The 24,514-nt window shown below is 43.9% G+C and overlaps 1 protein-coding gene across 3 annotated transcripts in view; it reads right to left on the reverse strand.

The window, feature by feature from the left end:
- OGDH (oxoglutarate dehydrogenase) overlaps positions 1-24,514 on the reverse strand; it is a 163,437-nt gene that overhangs the window by 51,093 nt on the left and 87,830 nt on the right. For all 3 annotated transcript variants that reach the window (XM_082253290.1, XM_082253289.1, XM_082253288.1), the window contains 7 exons: positions 15,646-15,761; positions 15,382-15,536; positions 9,178-9,324; positions 3,949-4,039; positions 2,394-2,573; positions 2,178-2,306; positions 275-454 (listed from right to left, as the gene is read on the reverse strand). In XM_082253290.1, the coding sequence (XP_082109416.1) occupies positions 275-454; positions 2,178-2,306; positions 2,394-2,573; positions 3,949-4,039; positions 9,178-9,324; positions 15,382-15,536; positions 15,646-15,761 (998 nt within the window). The remainder of the gene's footprint in view (positions 1-274; positions 455-2,177; positions 2,307-2,393; positions 2,574-3,948; positions 4,040-9,177; positions 9,325-15,381; positions 15,537-15,645; positions 15,762-24,514) is intronic.

Here is a 24,514-nt window from a genome sequence, read left to right on the forward strand (position 1 = left end):
GGAATGCCAGAGTACTCAAGATAATGTTGCCTTCCAAGCGATTCCTCTGCACTGTTCTCATTACCACACCTTTTTCCTGTCCTACACACATTCCTGCCAGCCTCTTCTTTATCTTAACTTCTATACCGCCAAGAAAGGTGGTCAGTCTATGTTCCCTGCAACTAAAGGACAGCTGCTCCAGTTTAGCTAACCACAGCACAAGTAGGATTGCACAGAATACTAGTTCTGTTAATGGGCTTAGACCACTGCAGATGCTTGTAAGATCTATACATACCAAGTCCACAACCACATCCTTGTGAAAGGTAGCCCTCCACTCTGAAGCCACGTTGCACACATAAACAACAGCCTCTGGATCATCTGCATTGACATGGAAAATTGGAGCATTGACCACCCTAGCAACATCGGTAGGGTATGGAGAGGAGCGTGCCATTCGTGGATCAGTTGTGAAACCAATCTGAAAACATATTTATATTATCAAGTTAGGGATGGAGTAGTACAACTGTATATAACATGACATAACTGAATATAAGATGACATACGTGATAACTTAAAATTGTGGTCAACAACACAAAAGATGACTGGAAGTTTAAGTGTAAGTTATCACAAAATACGATATTCCGTATGTGTCTACGTTTACATGTACTTTTTCATAAATGGAGTCTAATGTCTTTGTTCATGAGCTGTGAAATACCTGGTGATCCTGCCAATCCCCTTCCTGCCAATTACCTCCTAGCATGGTAAGTTTATGTCATTGCCTTCTAATTGGGAGCTACACGCTATTGTACCCAAGTACAGCATGCCTGTACTCCAGTGGTTGAACTGCTGCAGCTGTACTTAAAAAGAAGAGGCCAGTGAGAGTCTCTGCCTTCTACATGGGAGATACAGGATGCCGTTCCTATGTATAGCATCCTTCTATTTCTGTGATCAGACTATTGCTGACATACCTGTATAGACTGACTGACAGTGGTTGGGGTATGTGATCTTGTCAGAAGCTACCAATCATCACAAGAATTCTCCATCTCTCGGAGCCGAAAAAGCATTGGTGAATGATGGTCATGTGACTTTGTAAGTTCTGCCCAGTATGGGGGTTGTACTTACTCTCTATAGGAGAGTGCACTGAACATGTGTGGGTTTTAAGAGGGAGGGTGGGAAGCTGGAAACAAGCACTCAACATATGACTTGTCCTAGCTTCTAGCCAGATTAGGACTAAGAGCCAACAATGAGAGCTTTTTGACCAGGCTTTGCGGATGCGACTAATGCCCTACCGCCGGTATGGCATCTAAACGAATTACATTTTTTTATAAGCTGCACAGCGTTTAAATCTATTATACTACCCACTCTGCTCTTCTGGTGTGCACTTTACCAATTTCCACAACAAATATGTGAGTGCGTGTCGATTTCACGAACTCTAAGAATAATAAAAGTGATAAGTGAATGAAAGCCAAAATTATAAGCTGCTGCATTATTCCCTTATGACAAATATGAATACATTCGGGCTAACCCCAATATACAGCACTAAAAAAAAAACGATACTTGTCAAAAACGTTATAAATATATCTCAACACACAATAAGTCTCTAAGATGCAAGTGTGGAAAACAATAAAACACATGTGTGTGTGTGTGTGTGTATATAATATCCAACGCTTTGAATTACAAGACTATCCAGTCCAAAAAAAAATTAAAATAAATTAATAAATAAATTAAATAAAGCACCAAGTGCAGCCCACTATTGCTTACATGGATATAGACTCACCGATATTTATTGCCAGACTCTCTTAAGTATAGCAAACAAACTCCAGGGGCGAGCTCAACCATGCAGCTGCCAGATCCTCCTTACATACACTTCAGATGAAATATATCATGCTCCCCAGAAGATATTAAAATAAAACAAGATCATCCACATAGTGTTCTGAAAGGGAGAGTGGGGTGCAGAGGACAAGCACCAAATGTAGGGTGCGTCCTAACTAAATAATCTAGGATCCTACAATAGGAGCTCTTTGGACAGGTTTGGGGATGCAGTTCATGGCCTACAGGTATGGCATCAAAACTAAGCAAAATTTTTCTAAGCTGCACAATGTTGAGCCTACTGAGGGTCCTTGACTACAAGGTCAATTTTACTCAAAAGGTTATTATATAACCCATGGTTAGGTGTTTAAAAGAAACAATACGATACACACCTGGTTGTTGACCACCACATGCACAGTGCCATGTGTTGTGTGAGATGGCAGGTCGCTCAAGTGGAAGGTTTCATACACAATTCCTTGTCCTGCAAAAGCAGCGTCACCATGTATCAATAAAGACATAACCTGTACTCGTAGAAAAAAGGAAACAAGTAAGCAAAATGTCTATTAGAAGATCCACGCTCCTCATCATATCTGGTCATTGCTCATCACCTTTTTTCCCTCTGTGTCTCCACAGTAGAACTGCTCAGCTTTGGTTTTGCCTTGGACAACAGGGTCTGCTGCTTCAAGATGGGAAGGGTTAGCTACCAAAGACAGTGTGATGTTTCGGTCAGTTACTCTGTTTATCCGCCTGTGGTACATTCCCAAGTGGTACTTCACATCTCCAGAACCCTACACATAATAGGGAAGAAGAGTAACGTGGACCAAATTAATCTAACATACCAGGAAACAAAGTTTTTTCACAATCCTCACTTGGACAATCATTCAATCTGTAAAGAGAAACAATCAACTTTTTTTCCCCCCTTATGAACATCCTTCATAAGAGATTAATTTCAACTTTATTGGAAATGAATTTTAAACAACAACAATGGCCTCTTATAATATAACAAAAAGTCCCTCCTATTGGTATCAATCAATCAACTCTCACAGGGTGTGTCTGCCCATGCACCAGGATACCTAGGAATGATGCCTAAGAATGTTTAGGACTCCACTCCACCTCAATGTGTCATTGAACTCTATCTCCTTAGTAGCTCTGTCTATACTATAGCAAACAACTAAGGGAAGTACAAAAAGGAAGCATAGAGGTTCTAATCAACTGATAGAAATCACCCTACTCTATGCTCCTAAATTCAATATATGACTTCCATTCTTCCTATCCCTAAAAAGCATCCTGACTGCAATAAAACACTGATGACTGGCCACTGAAAACTAAGAACCCTTTCCCCCGGGATCCCCCTCTCCATTTTCCATGCAATGGTTACAGCACTTTTCATTTTGAGTACTTATTTTATTTTATACACCCCTTTTTTTAAATGAAACATGTAGAGTATTTTTCTTAGTGAGTTTGGGTGCACTATCACATTTAGATATGGCATTTTGGTTAGTGGGGAGGGGTTTTATTTCTAAGTTGTTCTCATATCAGCGGACAGGAGTCAGTGTTTTTTTGCAGTCAGGATGCTTTTTAAGTCCAGGAAGAATGGAAGTAATTGATTGAATTTAGAAGCATAGAATAGCGTAATTTCTATCAGTTAATTTAGAACCCCTATGCTTCCTTTTTGTACTTTGTTTACTGCAGTATTGACAGAGCCACTAAGTTGAGATAGAGTTCAAAGACACATTGAGGTAGAGGGGTATTCTCTCAGTTCACCCCTTCCTATAAGTAAAAAACACACATCAAACAAATCTACTTAAATAAAATCCTAAACATTCTTAGGCATCATCCCTAGGTATTCTGAGAGTTGATTTATTGGAAAGGAAGCCTCCTTCTTTGTGTGCCCCAAAATTCACTTTTTTTTTTTTTTACTGATGACTGACTTTTCAAGCCAGGAAACCTGACTGAATGGTAATTACGTGACTTATTTCCAGACGTCAGACCTCAGTAACAAAGTGAAACTAAATTAAAGAAGCACAGAACAGGCTTCATTGTGTAACAAAGATAAATGAAGGCATTCGCTAGTGTCTGCATTAAAGAAGTAATTTTACTTTACTACTTGACAAAATGCCAAATAAGTTCTCTTAAGAGCAGAAAAAGATCAGCCATACATACCTCATCTGCAGCTTCCAGTTTGGAGTCAAACTGACAGAAAATCTGTTCCAGCTCCTTCCTGATCACATTGGCCAATACATTAAGACGACCTCTGTGAGAGTGAGACAGATAGGATATGTTACTATACTGCATGAAACATTTCTAAAGAACTTCATGTTCATTCTATAGACACAATAAAATCGAGAATGGTGAAGAACAGAATAAATGTAAGTCTTCTAGCTTAAGGACCACAATTGTAAAAAAGAGGAATTTTGACGTACCTCTAAATTCTATAGATTGGAGTACAGTACAGGCTGAGTATTCATAGGCCCTTGGTTATAGACTCATACCCTCAGGTGATTAGACACTTGAAAATCTTTTGATGACATACTCCCTAGGTGCCTTACCTATAAACCTCACTCTGAGTCCTTAGTTTTGTAGCAACCAATGCACAGTAACCCAGGAATAGAAGGGAGGATGGCCTATGTCCTGTCCTGTACTCCAAAATATGAAACTACAGGTAAGTCAAAATTCCTCTCAAATTCATCATACAGTACAGGACGCAGACTGAGTATTTATAGCCATGCTGTTAAAGATAGTGACTGAAAAACCGCATGAAACAGAGGGCCCTGAAACAGTAGGTCAAGCCTATTGGGGGGAGGCCAGTTTGGTGCAATGAGAATCACTGACTACTTCTCTTTCTCTATTTTGTAGAGCAGGATATCCACATCCAAGATGACCCTAGGATGTTCCCAAGCAATGAATGAGAAGGACGGGCAACAACTGGGCAAACAGATCTTTGCCAAAGGGCCCAACAATACCAAACAAGGAACAACAAACTCACCTTTAGCGTGTTACTGTAAGAAACTTGCACCCAAAAGCTGCATCCACAGAAGATTGGATGTCTACCTAATAAAACTTTTAAAAGGTTTTAACAGAGGACAAGGTGGCAGCCTAACAAAGCTGGGCTATAGAGGCCTAGGACCTGAATGCCCAGGAAACACCCAACCCATGCAGTGGAGTGGGTGCATATAAGCGCAGGAGGAGCTTTGTCCTTTAGAGTGTAAGGTCTAGTAATTTGTTTTCTGATCCATCGAGAGATCCTGGACTTTGAAGCAGGTAGTCCCTTGTGAGGTCCTGAGGAAAGGATAGAAGTCTTCCTGATAGAATCTGTTGCTTTGAAATAGACTAAGATAAGCTATATGTCCAGGCAATGAAGAGGTAATTCTCTTGAGTGCTTTGGAGCTTCAACTGCCATGCTGTTTAAGCAAGTGACTAAGAAGCAGGAAGGAATAGAGGGGCCTGAGACAGTACATCCAGCCTGCTGGGGAGAGGTCAGGGTTGTTACCTACTAATGAGTATAACTGTGTACCAGGTTCTTCTTGGCCAGTTTGGTGCACTGAGACTCACTGGCTTCTTCTCTTCATTTGCTTTGTTTTGTGCAGCAGGATATCCACATTCTTGGGTCTCACATCTCTGAAATATCAGGTTGTAGATATCCCTTTCCATTTTCTACTCCCGGAATGTGGATCGCAAGAGATAGCTGGACTGTGAATCTCTGTCCATTAGAAGATTTGGCTTGCTTTCTTCAAGGCTGCACAACGCCTGGTGGCCCCTTGGTGGTTGATGTAGGCCACAGCTATTGCATGGTCTGTTTGCTCCGATTAGGTGACCCTGCAGAAAGGGTCTAATGCTACATAGCCATCCTTATTTCTCTGAGCTCTAGGGTGTTGATAGGGAGCTTGGCTTCCACCAATGATCATGTTCCCTGGATTGTGAGGGACTGGAACACTACTCCCTAAAAGACCGCCATCTGTTATCACTGTCCAGTGAGAGGGAAGGAAAGACTTCTTGTGTGGCTGGACAGGAGTATTGGTAGGTCTAGCGACTGAGCCTTCTTGTCCCAGGTCAAGACGTTATGCTGGAGAGGTCACATATTAAATTGGGTGAATGTGTCCAGAGAAGACTAGAGAGCAGATTTTTGGAACTTGGCCACCCAACCGAAATCCTTGGTTATCTGAATTCTCCTGTGGGCATTGACAGTTAACTGGAATGGAGATATGTTCTTCAGTAGAAGATTATTCAGATAACTTGACATAAATGCACTCAGTTTATAAAGGCCCTCAGTTCTTAGAAGGGCAGTAAGAGGTGCTAGGATCTTTGTGATTAATCTAGGAGAAGAGGATAAACCAAAGGACAGTAGAATAAACTGGAAATGATTGTCTTGCACTTGAAAGTGCAGAAAACGCAAAAGCATAGTCAACATGTAATAGAGCCTGTCTTGTGTAGGAACTGGCACAAATACTCCCTGGGACAAGAGATGGTTCAGGCCATTATGCAAACCTGATTGCCCTTTGTTGATTTGAGAGAAGAAAGTGGTGAGGTGATTTAACTCTATTTTGTACCACCATTTGAACTCTCAGGTCTGGGAAGTTTATTACAGAGAGTAGTAAACTGTAACAGACATCCCCTCACTCTTAAGAGTGAGTGCACCCCTTCATTGGGATGAGGGCTTTAAAGGAAGACTTAGCTGCCTTTAAGGCCCAAAAGGAAGGGCTGGGTGAACCTAGGTTTTGTAGTTGAAGCCTGGGCAGAGCAATTCAGTGCTCCACATCTTAAAGAGGAGAGAGGCTCCTGAGGAAGAAGGGGGGTGTGGAATCTTCTGCTGTGGACGTAGAACCTATCCTCCTGTGACATCTTTAACAAATCTATCCAGATGTCCTCCTTCAAAGAAGATACTTGTGAACTGTCTTTTACAGGCAGCTCTGTGCATGGTAATGTAGATTCGAGCCATTCTAGATATTTGTTTCATTACCTGTTTTAGAGCATCCACGCCAATGAGAAAGGCAGAAGGTAATTGCTCAGTAAAGACACAGCCCTGGATTATAGGAATGTGCTCTTTACCCTAGTCCAGTTAGCTGCAGTTTGACAGACAGAAATCACAGCAATAGCTGTTAACAGAGCTGGGCCTGAGAGTATAAAGACAACCTTTAACCACTGGGCACCTTTACCCCCTTCCTAACCAGGCCAATTTTCAGCTTTCAAAGCGCTCACATTTTGAATGACAATTACTCAGTCATGCAACGCTGTACCCATATGACATTTTTTCCTTTTTCACACAAATAGAGCTTTCTTTTGGTGGTATTTAATCATCACTGGGTTTTTTATTTTTTGCGCTATTAGTGAAAAAAGACCAAAAATGTTGTAAGCACTGATGTGGCACAGATGAGTACTGATGTGGCATGGATGAGGCACAGATGAGTACTGATGTGGCATGTATGAGCACTGATGAGCACTGATGTGGCATGGATAAGGCCCGAATGAGCACTGATTTGGCATGGATGAGGCACGAATGATCACTGATGTGGCATGGATGAGGCACCAATGAGCACTGATGTGGCATGGATCAGGCACCAATGAGCACTGATGTGGCATGGATCAGGCACCAATGAGCACTGATGTGGCATGGATGAGGCACGAATGAGCACTGATGTGGCATGGATGAGGCACGAATGAGCACTGATGTGGCATGGATGAGGCACGAATTAGCACTGATGTGGCATGGATGAGGCACAGGTGGGCATGAATGAGGCACAGATGGGCATGAATTAGGCACAGATGAGGCAACGATGGGCATGAATGAGGCACAGATGGGCAGGAATGTGGCATGAATGAGGCACAGATGGGCATGAATGAGGCAGGGGTGAGCACTGCTGCAGTCTCCCTCCTCTCCTCACTGTACCGATCGGGGTGTACAGAATGGGAGGAGAGGAGAGAAGCTGAACTAAACATGCGCCGATTTGTTGACAACTGATTGCTTCGTCCTTGGACAGAGCGATCACGTGGTAAAGGGCCGCTGTCATTGGCCCTTTACCATAATCCGAGATGCGCTGGGTCTACGGAACCCGGCGAGCACAGACACTTACGTGTGCACACCCCAGGGGGAAGCATGATTCTTGGAGGACGTCCCTGGTGGGTGGGGGCATCATTGTTTGGGGCTGCTTTGCTGCGTCAGGGCCTGGACGGATTGCTATCATCGAAGGAAAAATTAATTCCCAAGCTTATCAAGACATTTTACAGGAGAACTTAAGGCCATCTGTCTACCAGCTGAAGCTCAACAGAAGATGGGTGTTGCAACAGGACAATGACCCAAAGCATAGAAGTACATCAACAACAGAATGGCTTAAACAGAAGAAAATACGCCTTCTGAAGTGGCCCAGTCAGAGTCCTGACCTCAACCCAATTAAGATGCTGTGGCATGACCTCAAGAAAGCGATTCACACCAGACATCCCAAGAAAATTGCTGAACTGAAACAGTTCTGTAAAGAGGAATGGTCAAGAATTACTCCTGACCGTTGTGCACGTCTGATCTACAGGAAACGTTTGGTTGAAGTTATTGCTGCCAAAAGGAGGTTCAACCAGTTATTAAATCCAAGGGTTCACATACTTTTTCCACCTGCACGGTGAATGTTTACATGGTGTGTTCAATAAAAACATGGCAACATTTCATTCTTTGTGTGTTATTAGTTTAAGCAGACTGTGATTGTCCATTGTTGTGAGTTAGATGATGATCAGATCACATTTTATGACCAATTTGTGCAGAAATCTATATCATTCCAAAGGGGTCACATACTTTTTCTTGCAGCTGTATATACACACACACACACACGTTTTTTCTATTATTTTGTTTATGTTGTTGCTACTTTACAATGATTTTGAATATGTCGCGTTTGCTCCGAGTTAAATTGGTGTATCAGATTCTTTCTGGCAGTGGATCTGGACCGAACTCTTCACATAGGATTTGGGTGTATGTACCATGTACTGCAGCCGGGTTTTCTTTGTGGTACCAGCTGAGTGCTCTTTTTAATTGGTTAGTTCACCTGTAAGCTAATGATGACACATTGGAGCTGTATATAGGCGACTGTGGTGACTAGTTCCCAGAGGGAATGACTAAGCGCTAACATTTGTGCAAAATGCGTGTTTCTCTTTGTCCCCTGCTCTGTCAACCACTTGTCATATGAAGCTTCAATAAAAGGATTTTTGGAAGTGCAGCTGTCTGGAATCATTTCCTTATAGTAGTAAAGAGGGTTGAGACAAACTATTTTCCACTTACAGGCGTGCTTACAATGGTCCATTTTTTATTCATTTATGTAGAACTTTAATTCCATAAGGAAAAATACTGTTTGCTGTAACTGAAGTTCAGCTTTAATTTTAGTTGAGTCCAACTAAATCTGCAAGTTTACCATGTACCTGTGTGGCATTCCCATGATGACATAATCAACGCCATTCTCACTGGATTTATCGATGATGGCCTTCAAAGCAGGAATCAGCACTTCGCAACCCTCCAATCCAAAACGCTTCTCAGAAGACCACTTACGATGAAGAAACTCTTCAAATCTGTGAGAAAATCAATATTTATTTGAGAGGTCACAGAGATAATGTTTAGCTGAAAACAAGGTAGGGACAGATGCTCACGGGGCACAATTATTATCATATCTATGTTATACACGTGTATTTGGCACGTCACACAGCTGTCCGATCCATCCCGAAATAAGGCCAGATAAAAAAGCTGTCATCTAACGAGAAGGATTTTGCCTTCCACACTAGCTTTATAGATTTTATGTGCATTACTTACTTGGCAACTTCACTGTAGGCCTTTTATTTTTTGTTAAAACTGACTTAGGGTGGTCTTGAACAGGTCAATCCCACCCATAATCCAATGCCTGCACTAGGATTGGGCCTTTCAGGGCTAACAAAAAAAAAAAAAAATGGAATGTGGCACATTCATCATGTGTCTTTGGTGCCCATGAATGTAGCAAGGTATAACTTGCTTTTACCTCAAGTAAGTCCTGTCACTAATCTAAAAAGCGGTGTCTGAAGCTAAAAAACCCCAACCACCCGCCCGGCGCTTATGGATAAAATATAACAGTATTTAGGGATAAAATAATAAATATCTAAAATATTATATTAAAATATTTCAAATAATCATATAAAATCATGTGTATCCTTGTAGTACACCAGCAGCCACTGTAAACAATACTTCTATGTATATAAAATGTATAAAATGCAACTCAATCACTGTATCCTATTCAAGCATTATAGACATTCAGCGGCGCTTAAACATACACTACTGATGCATGTTAAAAGAGTCCATCCACATATCTGAAACAGTTCATCATGTTCAGAATCAGAAAGTGTCCAAACACAGTGCAGTGCGAATCCTTAATAGCTGGCCTTTAGGAATGTTCTTCAATGGTTGAAGAACATTCCTAAAGGCCAGCTATTAACCACTTTAATACAGGGCACTTCCCTCCCTTCCCGCCCAGGCCAATTTTCCCCTTTTAGAGCTGTTGCATTTTGAATGACAATTGCGCGGGCATGCAACACTGTACCTACACCAAATTTATGTCATTTCCCCCCCCCCACAAATAGAGCTTTCTTTTGGTGGTATTTGATCACCTCTGGGTTTTTTCCTTTTTGCTAAACAAATAAAAAAAGGCCGAAAAGTTTGAAAAAAAAAAAAAAAAAGTTTTGTTTATGTTATACAATTTTGTAAATAAATAAGTTTTTCCCTGCACTGATGAGACTGCACTGACAGGCACTGATGAGGAGGCACTGATGGGGTGGCACTGATGGGGTGGCCCTGATAGGTAGCACAGATATGCAGCATTGGTGGGCACTGATAGGCGGCATTGATGGACACTGATAGGTGGCACTGACGGGCACTGATAGGTGGCACTGATGGGCACTGATAGGCGGCACTGGTGGGCACTGATGGGCGGCACTGACGGGCGGCTCTGATGGGCACTGATAGGCGGCACCGGTGGGCAATAATGGGCACTGGTGGGCGACACTAAAGGATGGCAATGATGGGCATTTGTGGGCAGCACTGATAGGGAGGGCACTGGTGGGCAGCACTGATGGGGAGGGCAATGGGGGGCTCCCTGAGCCCTGATTGCCATCCCTGGTGGCCATAGTGGGCATCCCTGGGGTCATAGTGGGCATCTCTGGGGTCATAGTGGGCATCCCTGGTGGATCTAGTGGCATCCCCCCCCGAGGGTCTGCACTGGTAATCAATGATCTGATTACCAGTGCCGATCCCCCCCCTGTTAGGGGAGCCGCCGATCGGCGCTCCTTTACTCGTGCCTGTCAGGCACTAACTAAGGAAAGCCGATCAACGGCTGTTCCTATTTACTATGTGACCAGCCGTGATTGGACACGGCTGATCACATGGTAAAGAGCTACGTCCGGTCGGAGATAACACAACCACATTCCCGCCGTCATTCTGCTATAGGGCGGGCGGGAAGTGGTTAAGGATTCGCAGGAATTGTACCATGGATGATGATTTCTTGGAGCAGTCTTTGATAACAACAAATAAATTTGTGGAAAAAGGATACAGGCCTGAAGTACTAAAACAAACTGTGAATGAAGTTTTAGCTATTACACATGATTCCTGTTTGGCCCCTACGATCAAAACACCGAATGAAACACATCAATGGGGCTTTATAACGAATTAGAATATCCAGCACAGAGAATTTGTAGACATTATGAAGAAACATTGGGGGGTATTAAAACTGGATACAATTCTTAGTCCAGCATTACCTGAGAATCCAGCATTTATCTATAAAAGAGCACCCACTATTGGAGATAGAATAGTTAGGAAGGTGCTAGACCCTCCAAAAGCACCAAAGATGTTTTGGAATATGTCTGGATTCCATGCTTGCAGGAGGTGTAAATCCTGCCGTCAGGTAAACACTCATTTTAGAGGGCTTACAGAGTTTACGTCCACTGCAAACGGCAGATCTTTTGAAATTAAAGAATTTATCTCATGCGTCTCGACACATGTAGTGTATGGGATGGAATGCCCTTGTGGGTTGCTCTACATAGGCAGGACCTAAGAGAAAATTGGGGATTAGAATCTCAGAGCATATCTATAAGATCACCACTGGCTTCAAAGAACACAGTGTCCCATTGCACTTTAGAGAAAAACACTCCAGGGACCCCTCAGGTCTTAAATTTTGGGGCATCGAAAAGATGCCAACCAACTGGAGGGGGTGTAATAGAGTAAGGGAGCTCTCTAAAAAAGAAACACAATGGATTTACAAGACAAATTCTTTGACGCCGAAGGGATTAAATATAGATCTGGACCTGAACTGTTTTTTAAGCAATTATTGACTAGTATGTTTTTAGTACACTATATGCTTGGGGTTTTAAAATGTGTATTTTTTTAAGATTTTAATACTCTAAGGATTTAATATTTTAACATGAAGCAATTTTAGCCTACAGCGAGTTCATATATTTTATGATATGAGCACCAGAGAACCTGTACTCAGAATCATGTATCATAAATAGAATTAATTATGTCTTATTTTAAATATGATTAGATTTTAAAGGAATTGGTTTTGTACCGATTTTAATTAATTTATTGATTTTATTGTATATCGACCGATAGGTCTATTGATTTGTTATTGTTTATACATCTGGACATGACTGGCTATGCAATTAATTAAATATGGGTAGATATGCATCCCGACTCCTAAAAACATGGAAAAACAATGTTTCATAATAAACATGGACCATACATGATTAGACTTGTGACCGGCTGCCGATGTGATCGTGGGGTCAAATTCTGGCTATTTTTCCCGGGGAGGCATGCCTAGGGGATTAAGGGCTTATCACAGAGAAAGGAGGTAAGGATTGTACCCATATTTAGAAGCATTTGCGGAAGTTTTGAGTACCATTTGACAGGTTCAAAACATCCATTGCAATTTCCAGTCCGAGCCCACACTCCGCTATGTAGCGATGAGGTGGAGCTATGAGGTCCGGTGATTATGGTAACCAATGAATGCGAAGGGGGAGGTCCTCCGGCTGCATATATAAACCCAAGTCTAGCAACGTACCAGCGTCCTCAGTTGAAGTAGCACGTACGTTGCTACCCTGGAGACAGAAGGAAGTACAAGCTGATATTCCGGAACTCGCCGGGCGGCCGCAGAGCGACATATCCTGTTCCAAGGAGGCACCTTGACTCGCGGTCGGCGAGCAGCGGTACTATTCTAGTCCCAGACATTACTTTTAAAGCGTGTGAATTTTGATGAAGTGTAAGTAGATATATTGAGGGGGATTTGGCGCATTGTATATTTGGGAAATAAAAGTTTAAGCAATATTACGCTATCTCCTGTTTCCTGTTGTTTGCTTGCATTCTCATCTGGATGAGATACGGTGCCTGATCCTGAGTTTAAGGAAACCCTTGATATTATCCCTGGTTGGAGTATAATCACTGGAAACGGCTGGTTAACCGGAAGCAAGGGCTCATGCAGCTTATGCATACAGGCTTGATTCAATGTGAGATGTGGTGAGTGCCCATTGCATAGGGAAGCACAGGCGGTGTGGTGAAGGCTGTTGAACCTTTGTTTGAGAACACTGGTGCCTCGCATCTGAGGAAGATTACACATACTATACCTGTTTCTCCTGCACTGTGTTTGGACACTTTCTGATTCTGAACATGATGAACTGTTTCAGATATGTGGATGGACTCTTTTAACATGCATCAGTAGTGTATGTTTAAGCGCCGCTGAATGTCTATAATGCTTGAATAGGATACAGTGATTGAGTTGCATTTTATACATTTTATATACATAGAAGTCCTGTCACTAACCTGCATATATTTCCACTGAGAGTCATCTACAGGTCATCTGCATGTCACTGAATTTCAGCACCCTAAAACTTTGAACTCTCCAAAAGAGCAACAACCATACTGAGGGAATCACTCACAACATATCTGGACATCAGTAAGGACTCCAGTATTACTATCAAACTCTTCCTCTAACGATAAAGAAGCAAACAGCACCATTTTGTATTTGGACTTGCTCTACTAAAAGGAACTTCAGGTGCACTTGTTGGTAAGCCAAAGGACCTGGCTTTTTGGTGGGGTGGGAGACAAGGTAAAAATTGGATTTTTGTCTTACTGTAAAATCCTTTTCTCTGAAGTTAATTGACAGACGCAGCCTCTGTTCTTCATAACAGTGGGGTTATACTGCCCCCTACAGGAGTAGGACACTAGGCAGAAAAAAAGTTCTGGCTACGCCTATGGGCAGTCCCAAGAGGTATATACTCTCCCTCTCTGCTATAGGATGTCAGTTTTGTAACAAAGCAGTGTCAGAGAAAACAATACCAACCCAACTCAAAATAGAGGGGCGTGGTACTGCATCCGTCAATGAACTTCAGAGAAAAGTATTTTACAGTAAGACAAAAATCCAATTTTCTCTGAGAGACCCCCCACCCCCCGACTCACCAACCGCCCCAGGAAGGCCCAGGATGTCTGTGCAGCACATGTCTGCAGTGATCTTGATCAGAAGAAAAAAACCTGAGTGTAAGCACTAGGGTATAGGTAGGGGGTCCACCGCCAAAAAAATGCCTGTAGGGACTCCAAAAACATGGCCGCCATCAATTTTCAATGGGGATCCACCGCAAAATTGCTGCCAGGCTAAAGAAACATGGCTGTCGATTCTATGCAGCACATGGGCTACAAGAAAATGCGGAGCTTCTGGGGGCCACCCGAGCCTCCTGGACGAGTTAGACAGGATGGGGGGGCCCTGGTAGTGACAGGCGAGTCCCCCCTGCAGGATCGATCGTCGGGTCGCCAGCGGCGCAATCCCCCCCCCCCCCCCCCAACATCGGCATGATGCCCAGTCCCACCTCCCAGGGTTACAGGGTTAGCTGCAAGCGCCTCATATCCCAAGTAGGTGAGGGGAGGAGGGGACCAGGTAAGGAAGGGGGGGGGGTGCGTGACAGGACAAAGGGGAATCCCATGGGTCCGAACGTCCTAGGGAGGGGCCCGCATCCACCCCCAAAACCTGCCAGGGGGAGAGAGGGGAACAATTACTCACCATACCTGGAACAGGCCGGTGCCATCTCCTGACAAAACCCCTCTCCCGAAGTGGGGGGGGTAGTTTCTGTCGGCCAATAGTAACACTGCGACTCGGGCTAGACCCGGTCGCGTGCGACCTCGCAAGACGTTTAACTCGCAGGGCCAGTCTCCGTCCGGTGGGACCATGTCGCGGCCGACCTAGCGTGGAGCTGGGGTCCGCGGGCGCTCGCTTGCCGGCTGGGGTGACCACTGGATCTATATATCCAGCCCGTCGCCCAGATCTGGCTCAGTTGCTTTTAGCTCTCACAGGAAAAAAATCCAGAGAAAAGAAAAACGTATTGCCAGGACCACAGGTCCGAGCAAGGAACTAGGTTCTTACTCCTGACTAGGCAGATTAAAAACTGAGTATACCTCCTGGGATTGCCCATAGGTGTAGCCAGAACTTTTTTTCTGCATAGTGTCCTACTTCTGTAGGGGGCAGTATAACCCTACAGTTATGAAGAACAGAGACTGCGTCCGTCAATGAACGATAGAGAAATAAGTGTGTATATAACATTAAGGTCAACTTTAAAAATTAACCAGCATACCTGGTAGATCTAACCAGCCTGGCTAGCAGAGTACGTTTCTCCTCACTGTTGAACTGCATGATTCCTGGTCTCTCAAACTTTTCACGGATCCATTGACATTGTTCCAGATCATTAATAAACATGAACTCTACTCCTATGTGTTGACAATAGGAAGTCTGCAGAAATAAGGTAGATCAGGCCAGGAAATGTATACAGCCTTTTCAGTTTGACAAAGCAGTACATATTTAGATGCAATAAACTCAGTTTCAGGGTCTCTCTCCTTACCTCCAGCCTCTTGATGATCTCTCGAAGGGGCAGTGCTGTCTCATTGCCTCCAATAAAAGTAGTGTTTGGTAGATGGAAGACTTTGTCTAGGTCCGATTCCTCCAGCCCATAAAACCCTATAGGGTGCAGCGATCAAAGATAGACAGACGGAGGCAGCGTTACAGGAGGAGCAACACAATGCAGCCAGTCATGCAGAGGGTTCAATGGTGTTAACAACGGTGTGGAATATTCAATACGAAGAAGAGAAAGATGACAGGACAGGAGCAAAGGACAGTGATAAGGCCAGCACAAAGCAGGAGACAGAAAATGGGCACATCACAAGGAAAAGTCATCATGGTGTAGATGAAGCAGGGTTAATAAGTGATCATTTTGGCACATGAAACATTAATGAAAATTTGTATGATTTGAAGCAGAGGAGAGTAAAAAATGGGAAGCAGATGGGGATACAAGCAGAATGGCAGGTAGTGGAAGGGGGTAGAAGAAAGGCATTAGTCTACATCTGACCTGAAAATACATTTTTCCCCCCCGTACAACAGTTTATCAATTAAAATAGGACCCAGAGCAGTACAAATAACTCAGTATCATAAATAAAAGTACCACTCATACACACGCAAAACCTGAACATAAAAAACAAACAACATGACACTTAAGCCACTTTGAAGAAGGCTGGACAAATACCAGAAGCCAGGAAGTCATGGCACTTAAACTGCTGCAACTTGGTCCGGATACATGCTGGAGCCATTTTCACTGTGAATGTCTACTTCAACGTCTACTGTGCAAGTTTGGGTTTTAAGGGTGTAGTTGTAATGCATAAGATAAGAGTAGCAAGCCAAGACTTTAGATACAGCAACATTACACCTATGCAAAGTATTTAGATAGCTTCTGGAATCTACAGCCTATCCACCCACTCATGAAAGAGCATAACCCCAAGTGCTATAATGCCCTCAGATAGAATACCTAAACAGCAATTACGGTAGGCTACGTATGTGAAACAGATGAACTCACAATTCACAGTTTGAGCTCAAATATATTTTCTGAAATTACTGAACATATGTTTATCTGTAAATTGCTTTCATGCTACTCTACAAACATCTGCTCATATTTTAGATTTACAGGGTAAACAGTCACAAATTTGCTTATTTCCATAATATATTTTACATTTTAGGTGTAATACTGATGTTTTATTTCTACTTGCTTACATAATCATTGGTTCTTTAGGAATGCCTAATGCTGCCCATAAATGGTTTGAATCTCAGCCAGTTCAGCAGGAACTGGCTGAGATTCAAAACGTGTGTGGGCAGGCTGACTGGACCAAACTGATCAATCTATCAAACTGGGTACAACCAGCCTGCCAGATTTTACTTGCGATTATTGCTAGCGGCTGGTATAGCTTGAGAGGAGGAAAGATCAGACAATACTAACTCCAGGGAGCCACTAATGCATCTGTGGCATCGGCTAGAGGATCCTTAGACAGTTCCACAAACCTCTGCACTTTCCAGTTGAGGCGAGAGACCCACCACCAGAGACACAACTGATGAAACACCTTCCGATGAAGCGACCATTCCCCCTGGTCCAATCCCTGTCGACTGAGGTAATCCGCCAGCCAATTTTGCACCCCTGGAATGTGTACACCAGAGAGGGCTGGAACGATCCGTTCTGCCCACCTTAGAATGCCGGCTACTTCCTGAGCTGCCAGGACACTTCTTGTGCCCCCTTGGTGATTTGAGATAGACCACAGCCATGGAATTGTCTGATTGAATCCATACCGGACACCCCTGGAGACGACTTGTCCAATGATCCAGACAAAGTCTGATCGCTCTGAGCTCTAATACATTGAACTCTTTCAAAGTCCAGACCCCCTGAGCACACTCTGACGAGGACGCCTCCCCACCCGGACAGACTGGTGTCCGTGGTGATGACCGTCCAGTACAGGGGAAGAAATGATTTTCCCTGACAAAGGGCCCGAAGAACGAAGGCACCAAAACCTTCATACCCTGGCTCAACAGGATCACATTGTCTAGAGACTTGAGGATCTTTGTTCCATTTCACCAGAATCTCCTTTTGCAGAGCGCTCGTGTGGAACTGTGCAAACGGAACCGCCTCAAAATGTAGAAACCATCAGGCCCAGCACCCGCATGCAAGTCCGAAGAGAGGACTGTCTGCTGGACAGCAGAAGCTGAATTGCCTCCTGCAATTTCTGAAGTTTGTCCAGTTTCAGACCTAGATATTCCCGACTTATGGATGAAACCAGAGCCGACTTCTGAAGATTCAGAATCCAACCAAACTCCTTCAGAGTAATCTCCAAGTTGTCCAACAGAGCAGTCGAAGACTCTGCTTGCAAAAGCAGATCGTCCAAAAACCCCAGTACCGCTATCCTCCGCTGATGCTAGCACCGGGTCCAATACTTTTGTGACTACCCAAAGAGCGGAGGTGAGACCAAAGGGTAACGCCACAAACTGATAATGCTCCTCGCCCAAATGGAGGAAGCACTGGTTGGCGGCACATATTGGGATGTGAAGGTAGGCGTCCTTGATGTGGATAGAGGCAAGGAAATCCCCCTGATGTAGGGACGCCACTACCGTTCGAATGGATTCCATTCGGAACTTCAGTACCGGCAAAAAGCAGTTTAGTGCCTTGAGGTCCAGAATGGGATGCACCTTGCCTTCCTTCCTGGGAACTGTAAACAGGTTTGAGTAAAAACCTTGAAAACGTTCCGATGTCGGAAACCGCAACAATCACCCCTTGAAGTAACAAGTCTTGCACTGCCCCATAGCGGATTCCCTAGGCAATCCCTTCCAACATGCACTTGTCCCCGGAAGAACCTTTCCTGAGGGTACAGTCGAAACTTGATCTTGTAGCCAGAGCAAATGACTTAGTGGGCCCACTTGTCCTAGATCAGGGAAGTCCACGGATCCGGAAACCAGCGATGATGTCCCCCCACCCCAGATACGGGTGAGGGCTTCCCTTCATGCGGAGGAAGTCTTGTCCACAGGTCTGGAAACCTGATTGGGGCTTGCCAGACCAAGACCTCTTAGAACCCCCGGCGGAGGCCCTGAAGGGCTTAGATCCCTTGTCTTGAGATCCTGAGGGACGAAAAAGGCTTTTTGTGAGCAGGAAAGAAAGGCCCCCGTCTGCGAAGGGACTCCTTACCCTTGGAAGCCTGGGGAAGAAGAGTACTCTTTCCCCCTGTGAGGCCTTTGATGATGTCATCCAAGAAAAATCCAAACAGGCGATCCCCCACAAAAGGAAGATTGGATAAGGCCTTCTTAGAAGCTTGGTCCGCAGACCAGCATTTTAGCCAGATAATATGCCACAGGACCACTGCTGAGACAGATAGTCTAGAAATCAAGGGAGCGGCATACACAGACAAACTGTAGCCCTTGGACCAACTGATCCTGCAGCTCCGCAAAGGCAGGGGGTGCTGTTCCCCCTCCAGGTCACAGTGTAGAACTTTTGCCCACTCTGTCATAGCCTGCGACACCAGCGCAACAGTAAATACCGGTCTACAAGTGCCGAACTGGCCACAGTGAACATATGGCGGGTTAAGGCCTCTGACCACCTATCAGCCAGATATGTAAAGCCTGGGGACTCTTCAACCGGGATTACGATAACTTTATTCAACCTGGAACCTGCAGAGTCCACTACAGGAGGAACCGTTTATTTTTTAAGGAAGGAATCCTCATAGGGGTACCACATTGAAAAATGCTTAGGGATTGCAAAGGTGCGTTTCGGGCACCCCCACTGTATAGTGACAAAAATTTCAAGGGTGGCAGGAAAGGGGAAAAACGTTGCCGCTGCGGAGGACCAATGGGTGCCAAAGGTGACCCGTGCCTCCGATGCTGCGTTAGTCGCATCCTCCATCTTTAAAGTTTCCCGCACTTTCAATGCATCCACTAGCGCTTTTCATGTGCGGCTAGAGGAGCAGAGGAATAATCTTCACTATCTGAGCACGCGGGCTGAGTGGACGCAGACCCTGAAGGGTAACTCACATCCACGGCGGCCAATTTAGATTCTGGATCTGATGAGACAGAGGAAACAGGTGAAGGCGGAGGACGCATTTGCTAGCCCGTTTGCCCAGGACCAAATCTACCTTGGACACCAAGGACTCTCTGCCGTCAGTGCAGTCAGTTGCTTGGACCAGGAGAGTCCGACAGCCTCTGAGAGGGGATCAGGTGGTTAAATATGCTCCAGGGACTCCATAGAGTGGAGAGGGGAACACAAAAAAGATGTAGAACATTGTAAGGGACACCCCACCCTGCTGTGGCACCACAAGGCCCAGCACATAGCACTACCGCTGCAATAACCGAGAGAGGGAGAGAAAACCCCACAAAAGAACTGACCATCACTGGTCAGGTTCTCACAGCACCGAACTAACTGCACACCATGTGGCAATTAGCAAGGGAAATATCCAGGGTTTAGCACTAGAGGCCGAGAAGAGGCTCCCACTGTCGAATCACCGCCCATCCGGCTCGAAAAACATGGCGGCTGCTATTTTCAATAGGAAACCACTAGAAAATGGCCTCCGAGGCTACACAAACTTGGCCAATCTGTAGCATAAAACGCTACAAGAAAAAAAATGGTGGCACCACGCGGCTCCCGGGGGCCCCAGGGGGGACCCCAGCAGCACAAAAATGATCCCAACAGGAAGGGGGCCTTGGCAAGCGCCCCCACCCATCATTTAGTTGCCGGCGGACAGCTACTTATCGCACCAGGAATGGGGTGGGCACCACTTCGGACAGACCACCGCTCCATCGTAATGTGGGTGCTGTTGGACAGGGGAAAACGCTGCGACTCAGGCTGAAGCCAGTTCAATATGTGCCCTCGTGAGATGCTTAACTCAAAGGCCAGCCCCCGTCCAGAGGGGCTATGTCACCGCCGACCTAGCGCGGAGCTGCAGTCTGCACGCACTCGCTGGTCCGACTGGGGGGACCCTAAGGATCTAGATTATCCCATTTGTCGCCCAGTCAGACACTTGATTGTAGATCACACAGGAGCAAAATAATAAAAAGAGGAAAAAAAATTCCATTTAAAAAGAAAACATTGCAAGGACCGGAGATCCCAGCAAGGAACTAGGTCCTTAACTCCTGACCAGGCAGAAAAAAAAACTGAAAACCTATAGCAGAAAACCTATAGCAGAGTGTGAAAGTATACCCCCTGGGACTGCCCCATAAGCATAGGCAAGTTTTTGTCTGCCTAGTGTCCTACTCCTGTAGGGGGCAGTATAACCCATACAGTCATGAAGATGAGGAGCTGTGTCCATCAATGAACGAAAGAGAAACTGAAGTTTTAACTTTCAAAAATCGTATTTACTGGTCTGAGTTTTCACAGCTGCTATCTAGGGATTGCTTGCAAGCTGTCACAGGAGAGGAAGCTTACAACAGCCTCTATGCACATCTACCATTAGATGGATAACAAGAAAAACAGTAGCATTTGAATCAACACTGTCTAAAAAAATAAACGGTTGGTTGGATCATTGTCACAGGTATGACCGCTAGTTCCAACTTCTGCTTTACTTTAGTGTTTCTTTGAAGAAAACCCCTCTTCTGGTGTCTATGCAAAGATGTCAAAAGACCATTGCCATCAGTAGAGACGGTTCCCACCACTGTAGAAAAAAGTATTTCATTTAGGTGTGCTGAACCAGCAGCTTGTCATTCAAGCTGGTTTCTTCAAAAGATGCAAGCCAACGCCTTAGCCCATGTGTTCGTTTTGACTGCTGCAAGGGCTGGGTTATTCACCACAGTGATGTCTTGTTCTGTAAGGCTGTTTCCAATAACGCTGTTTACACAAGAGAGTTTTAATCAATGGGATGCATGAACATCTCATCCATCTCTTAACACTTCAAATTATTCTGCTTACATGAATTTCAAGCAATTAATTTGCAGCAGCACTGAAGAGCCGATTGATCACTGATTAAGAGTGTTTTAGCCAGCTATACCTGACAGAACATTTCTCCTCTCTTGCCTTAACCTCTTTCAATTACTACAGTATGGAGTAGAGAAAATCGTGAACACAAATTTGCATGTTACATAAAATGAATGCAAAGTAGATTTTTACTGTTTCAAAGAAATTTAGGTCACCATGCAAACTACAAACATGCTAAGTGTACACATTTTTGTACTTAAAGTGGTAGTAAACCGCCATTAAAAGAAAAAAAACAAAAACAATACCCTGCAAGGCAATCTCATAATGTGCTAGTATGCATTTAGAAAGACCTTCGAACAAAGCCCTCCAGCGCTGGGCTGTCACCGCTGAGAGGGCTGACATCTTCCCCAGGTCTTCCTTCTGGGTTTGCATCCTCCAGCTACCTGAGTGGCAGCGGGCACGATGACGTCACTCCCGTACACGTGTACGGGAGCTGCCGTTTATGCACAAGCTCTGAAGGTCTGGCAGTGTATGCCAGGCCTTCAAAGCGCATGTGCCGGTAACTTCACCGAACGGGCTGAAAATTGCACGCCACTGAGTTACGCAGAAATGTGAACTGCGTTCCTGCTATTTAGGTGAGAACTGGCACTTAAAAAGGGAATGTGGACACTGATGTAACGGGGGCGTTGACCAGACTGTAATGTTAAGGGGGGTTGTGATGTGAAGAGGAGCTGTGGACACTAATGTAAAAAAGAGGCTATGATGTGAAGGAGAGGGAGCTGATGTAAAGAGGAGATTGTGATGTGAAAGGTAGGCTGAAGACACTGATGTACAGGGGAAATTGTGACGTAAAGGGGGGCTGTGATGTGTTATACCACAAACATGAAATTCAGACCTCCAAAAGAAAATTTTACTGACTGGACCCCCATGAAATTTTAATTTAAGACTCTCAATGTAGAATCTAAACTTCCCAGCTTTTGTATAAAATGAACATAGGCTTTTAACATATTATTTTGAGAAGTAATGTGGAAAGAATAAAAAAAAAAAAAAAACCTAGGTAACTCAGAGCAGTGGAAGCTTTGGAGCTGCAAGGAAGCACAACTGAACAGCTAAACAGTGATGGTGTGAAGCAGGCCAGCAACAAAAGGGTGTGTGTACATGTTTTATACTTCATCACTAAAAATGGGAAATCCCTAAAAGAATACATGGGCAGTTTAATCTTAACTTTGAAGTCTCTGGCAACAATGTTTTAGCATGCATTTATTTACAAAGCATTTAAATTGGTTAGAAAGTTTAACATTTTTTTACCTTAATGCATTCCTTGCATTAAGGTAAAAAAGGTTTAGGTAGTAGAATCCCCCCTCAACCCCCTCCCATTACCTGAGCCTTCCGTCGATCCAGTGCAATGCCTGTCTGCAGAGGCTCTCTCCTCTCGCTGCCTGGTCGTGCAGGCTTTGTTGAGGCAGCAGCAAGGCTCAGGAGCAAGAGAGGAAGAGCCACAAGCACTGGCGAGGGACCCGAGAAGAGGAAGTTTGGGGCCACTCTGCAATTCCATTGCACAGAGCAGGTATGTATAAACCGGATTATTATTATTAATTTATTTTTTTACAACAAAGATCTTTATTTAGCACCACCAGACTATGGGTTGCTTGAAGCTTGTTAAATGCTTGTAATAGATTGCTGAAGTTCTTCAACTTGCATTTATATGCTAACATAGCTCCATTGTTATGTAACCTGTGGTTGGCTTGGAAGTTACGGTATTGTGTCTTCATTTTCTAGACCATGCATGATACCCGATTTTATATATGGTGCCATAAAGTACAGTATAGGTCTGCTTTATACATATAGCACACCAAGGAACCCCATTTGATGATTTGCAGCCAATCTTTCATGTGTATCAGTTAATCTGTACAAATTACAGTCTTTATAAGATTAGAGCTCATCTATAGCATCATATGGTAAGCTTGATCATTAATATGTTCAAATATTGTGCACAATAATAATCTCTTCTATGTAGAACTTTATGAAACTGTGTAAGGATAACACATCGCAAATGCAACCTTTGAAATATGTTAAGTGCAGAATGCCAACAACTGTGCAATAAATGTATGAATAAGAGCTATAATTAGGGCTGTGCTACTCCTTATCTGGATAAGGAAAGAATGTATTCAGTAAGGCTATCTACAGACATAAGACAGCACTCACTAGAGTTGTGGTGGATTACTTGCAAAAAAGATCATTCATAAGGCAGTAACTGCCTGATTATGTTTAGATGGAAAGATAGAAACGTCAAAGAATTCCTCCAGATGCACATATAAATATTGAAATTGACATTCAATTACTTTGCACGAGATTATTCTGAGGCATCTGAAATTGCTTTTTTTTTAATTTGTCTTATACCAATGGATAGCTTTGGCAGCTAACAAGTTGCAAGTGGGATCACCAAGAAAACCATCTGAAGAAGTTATTTGGTAGGCTCCACATACATAAGTGTCAAGTTGCCAGAGCATGGTACATCCATCTTGACAACTTTCTACCGCACTTTGGTTAGCTGTCAACAATAGACAGGTATAGTGTCAAGATCTTCATGCCTGTGTACACGGAAACTTGTACAGTGAAACTATTATACTTGGTCATGGGAAGATTTGTCTCATGGAATTATTTCATATATACTCTGAGCGCATACAAGACTGGGCATCTGTTACAGGAAAGCATTCATCTGCCTGGAATTCCACTTTAATAGCTCTTAAAAATGCTCCTTCCTTCATTTATGTTACTATTTTTGTACTCGATTTAGCTACTATAAATGTTTTTATTGTTAACTGAAATCTTAATATTAAAAGATACAAAAAAATGCTACCTCCCCCTCCTAACACCTATTCTGAATAACCTGCGCAAGAAAAATCTGCATACTTACCCATTTTCAGCCTGCTCCAGGGCAGAGTACATACTCGTGATGTCACCACAACAGCTGCCGATCCCACGAGGCTGTCGGCTTGATTCCCGG

The sequence above is a fragment of the Pelophylax lessonae genome (genome assembly GCF_965119305.1).
Source record: "Pelophylax lessonae genome assembly, chromosome: 4".
Lineage (NCBI taxonomy): Eukaryota > Metazoa > Chordata > Amphibia > Anura > Ranidae > Pelophylax > Pelophylax lessonae.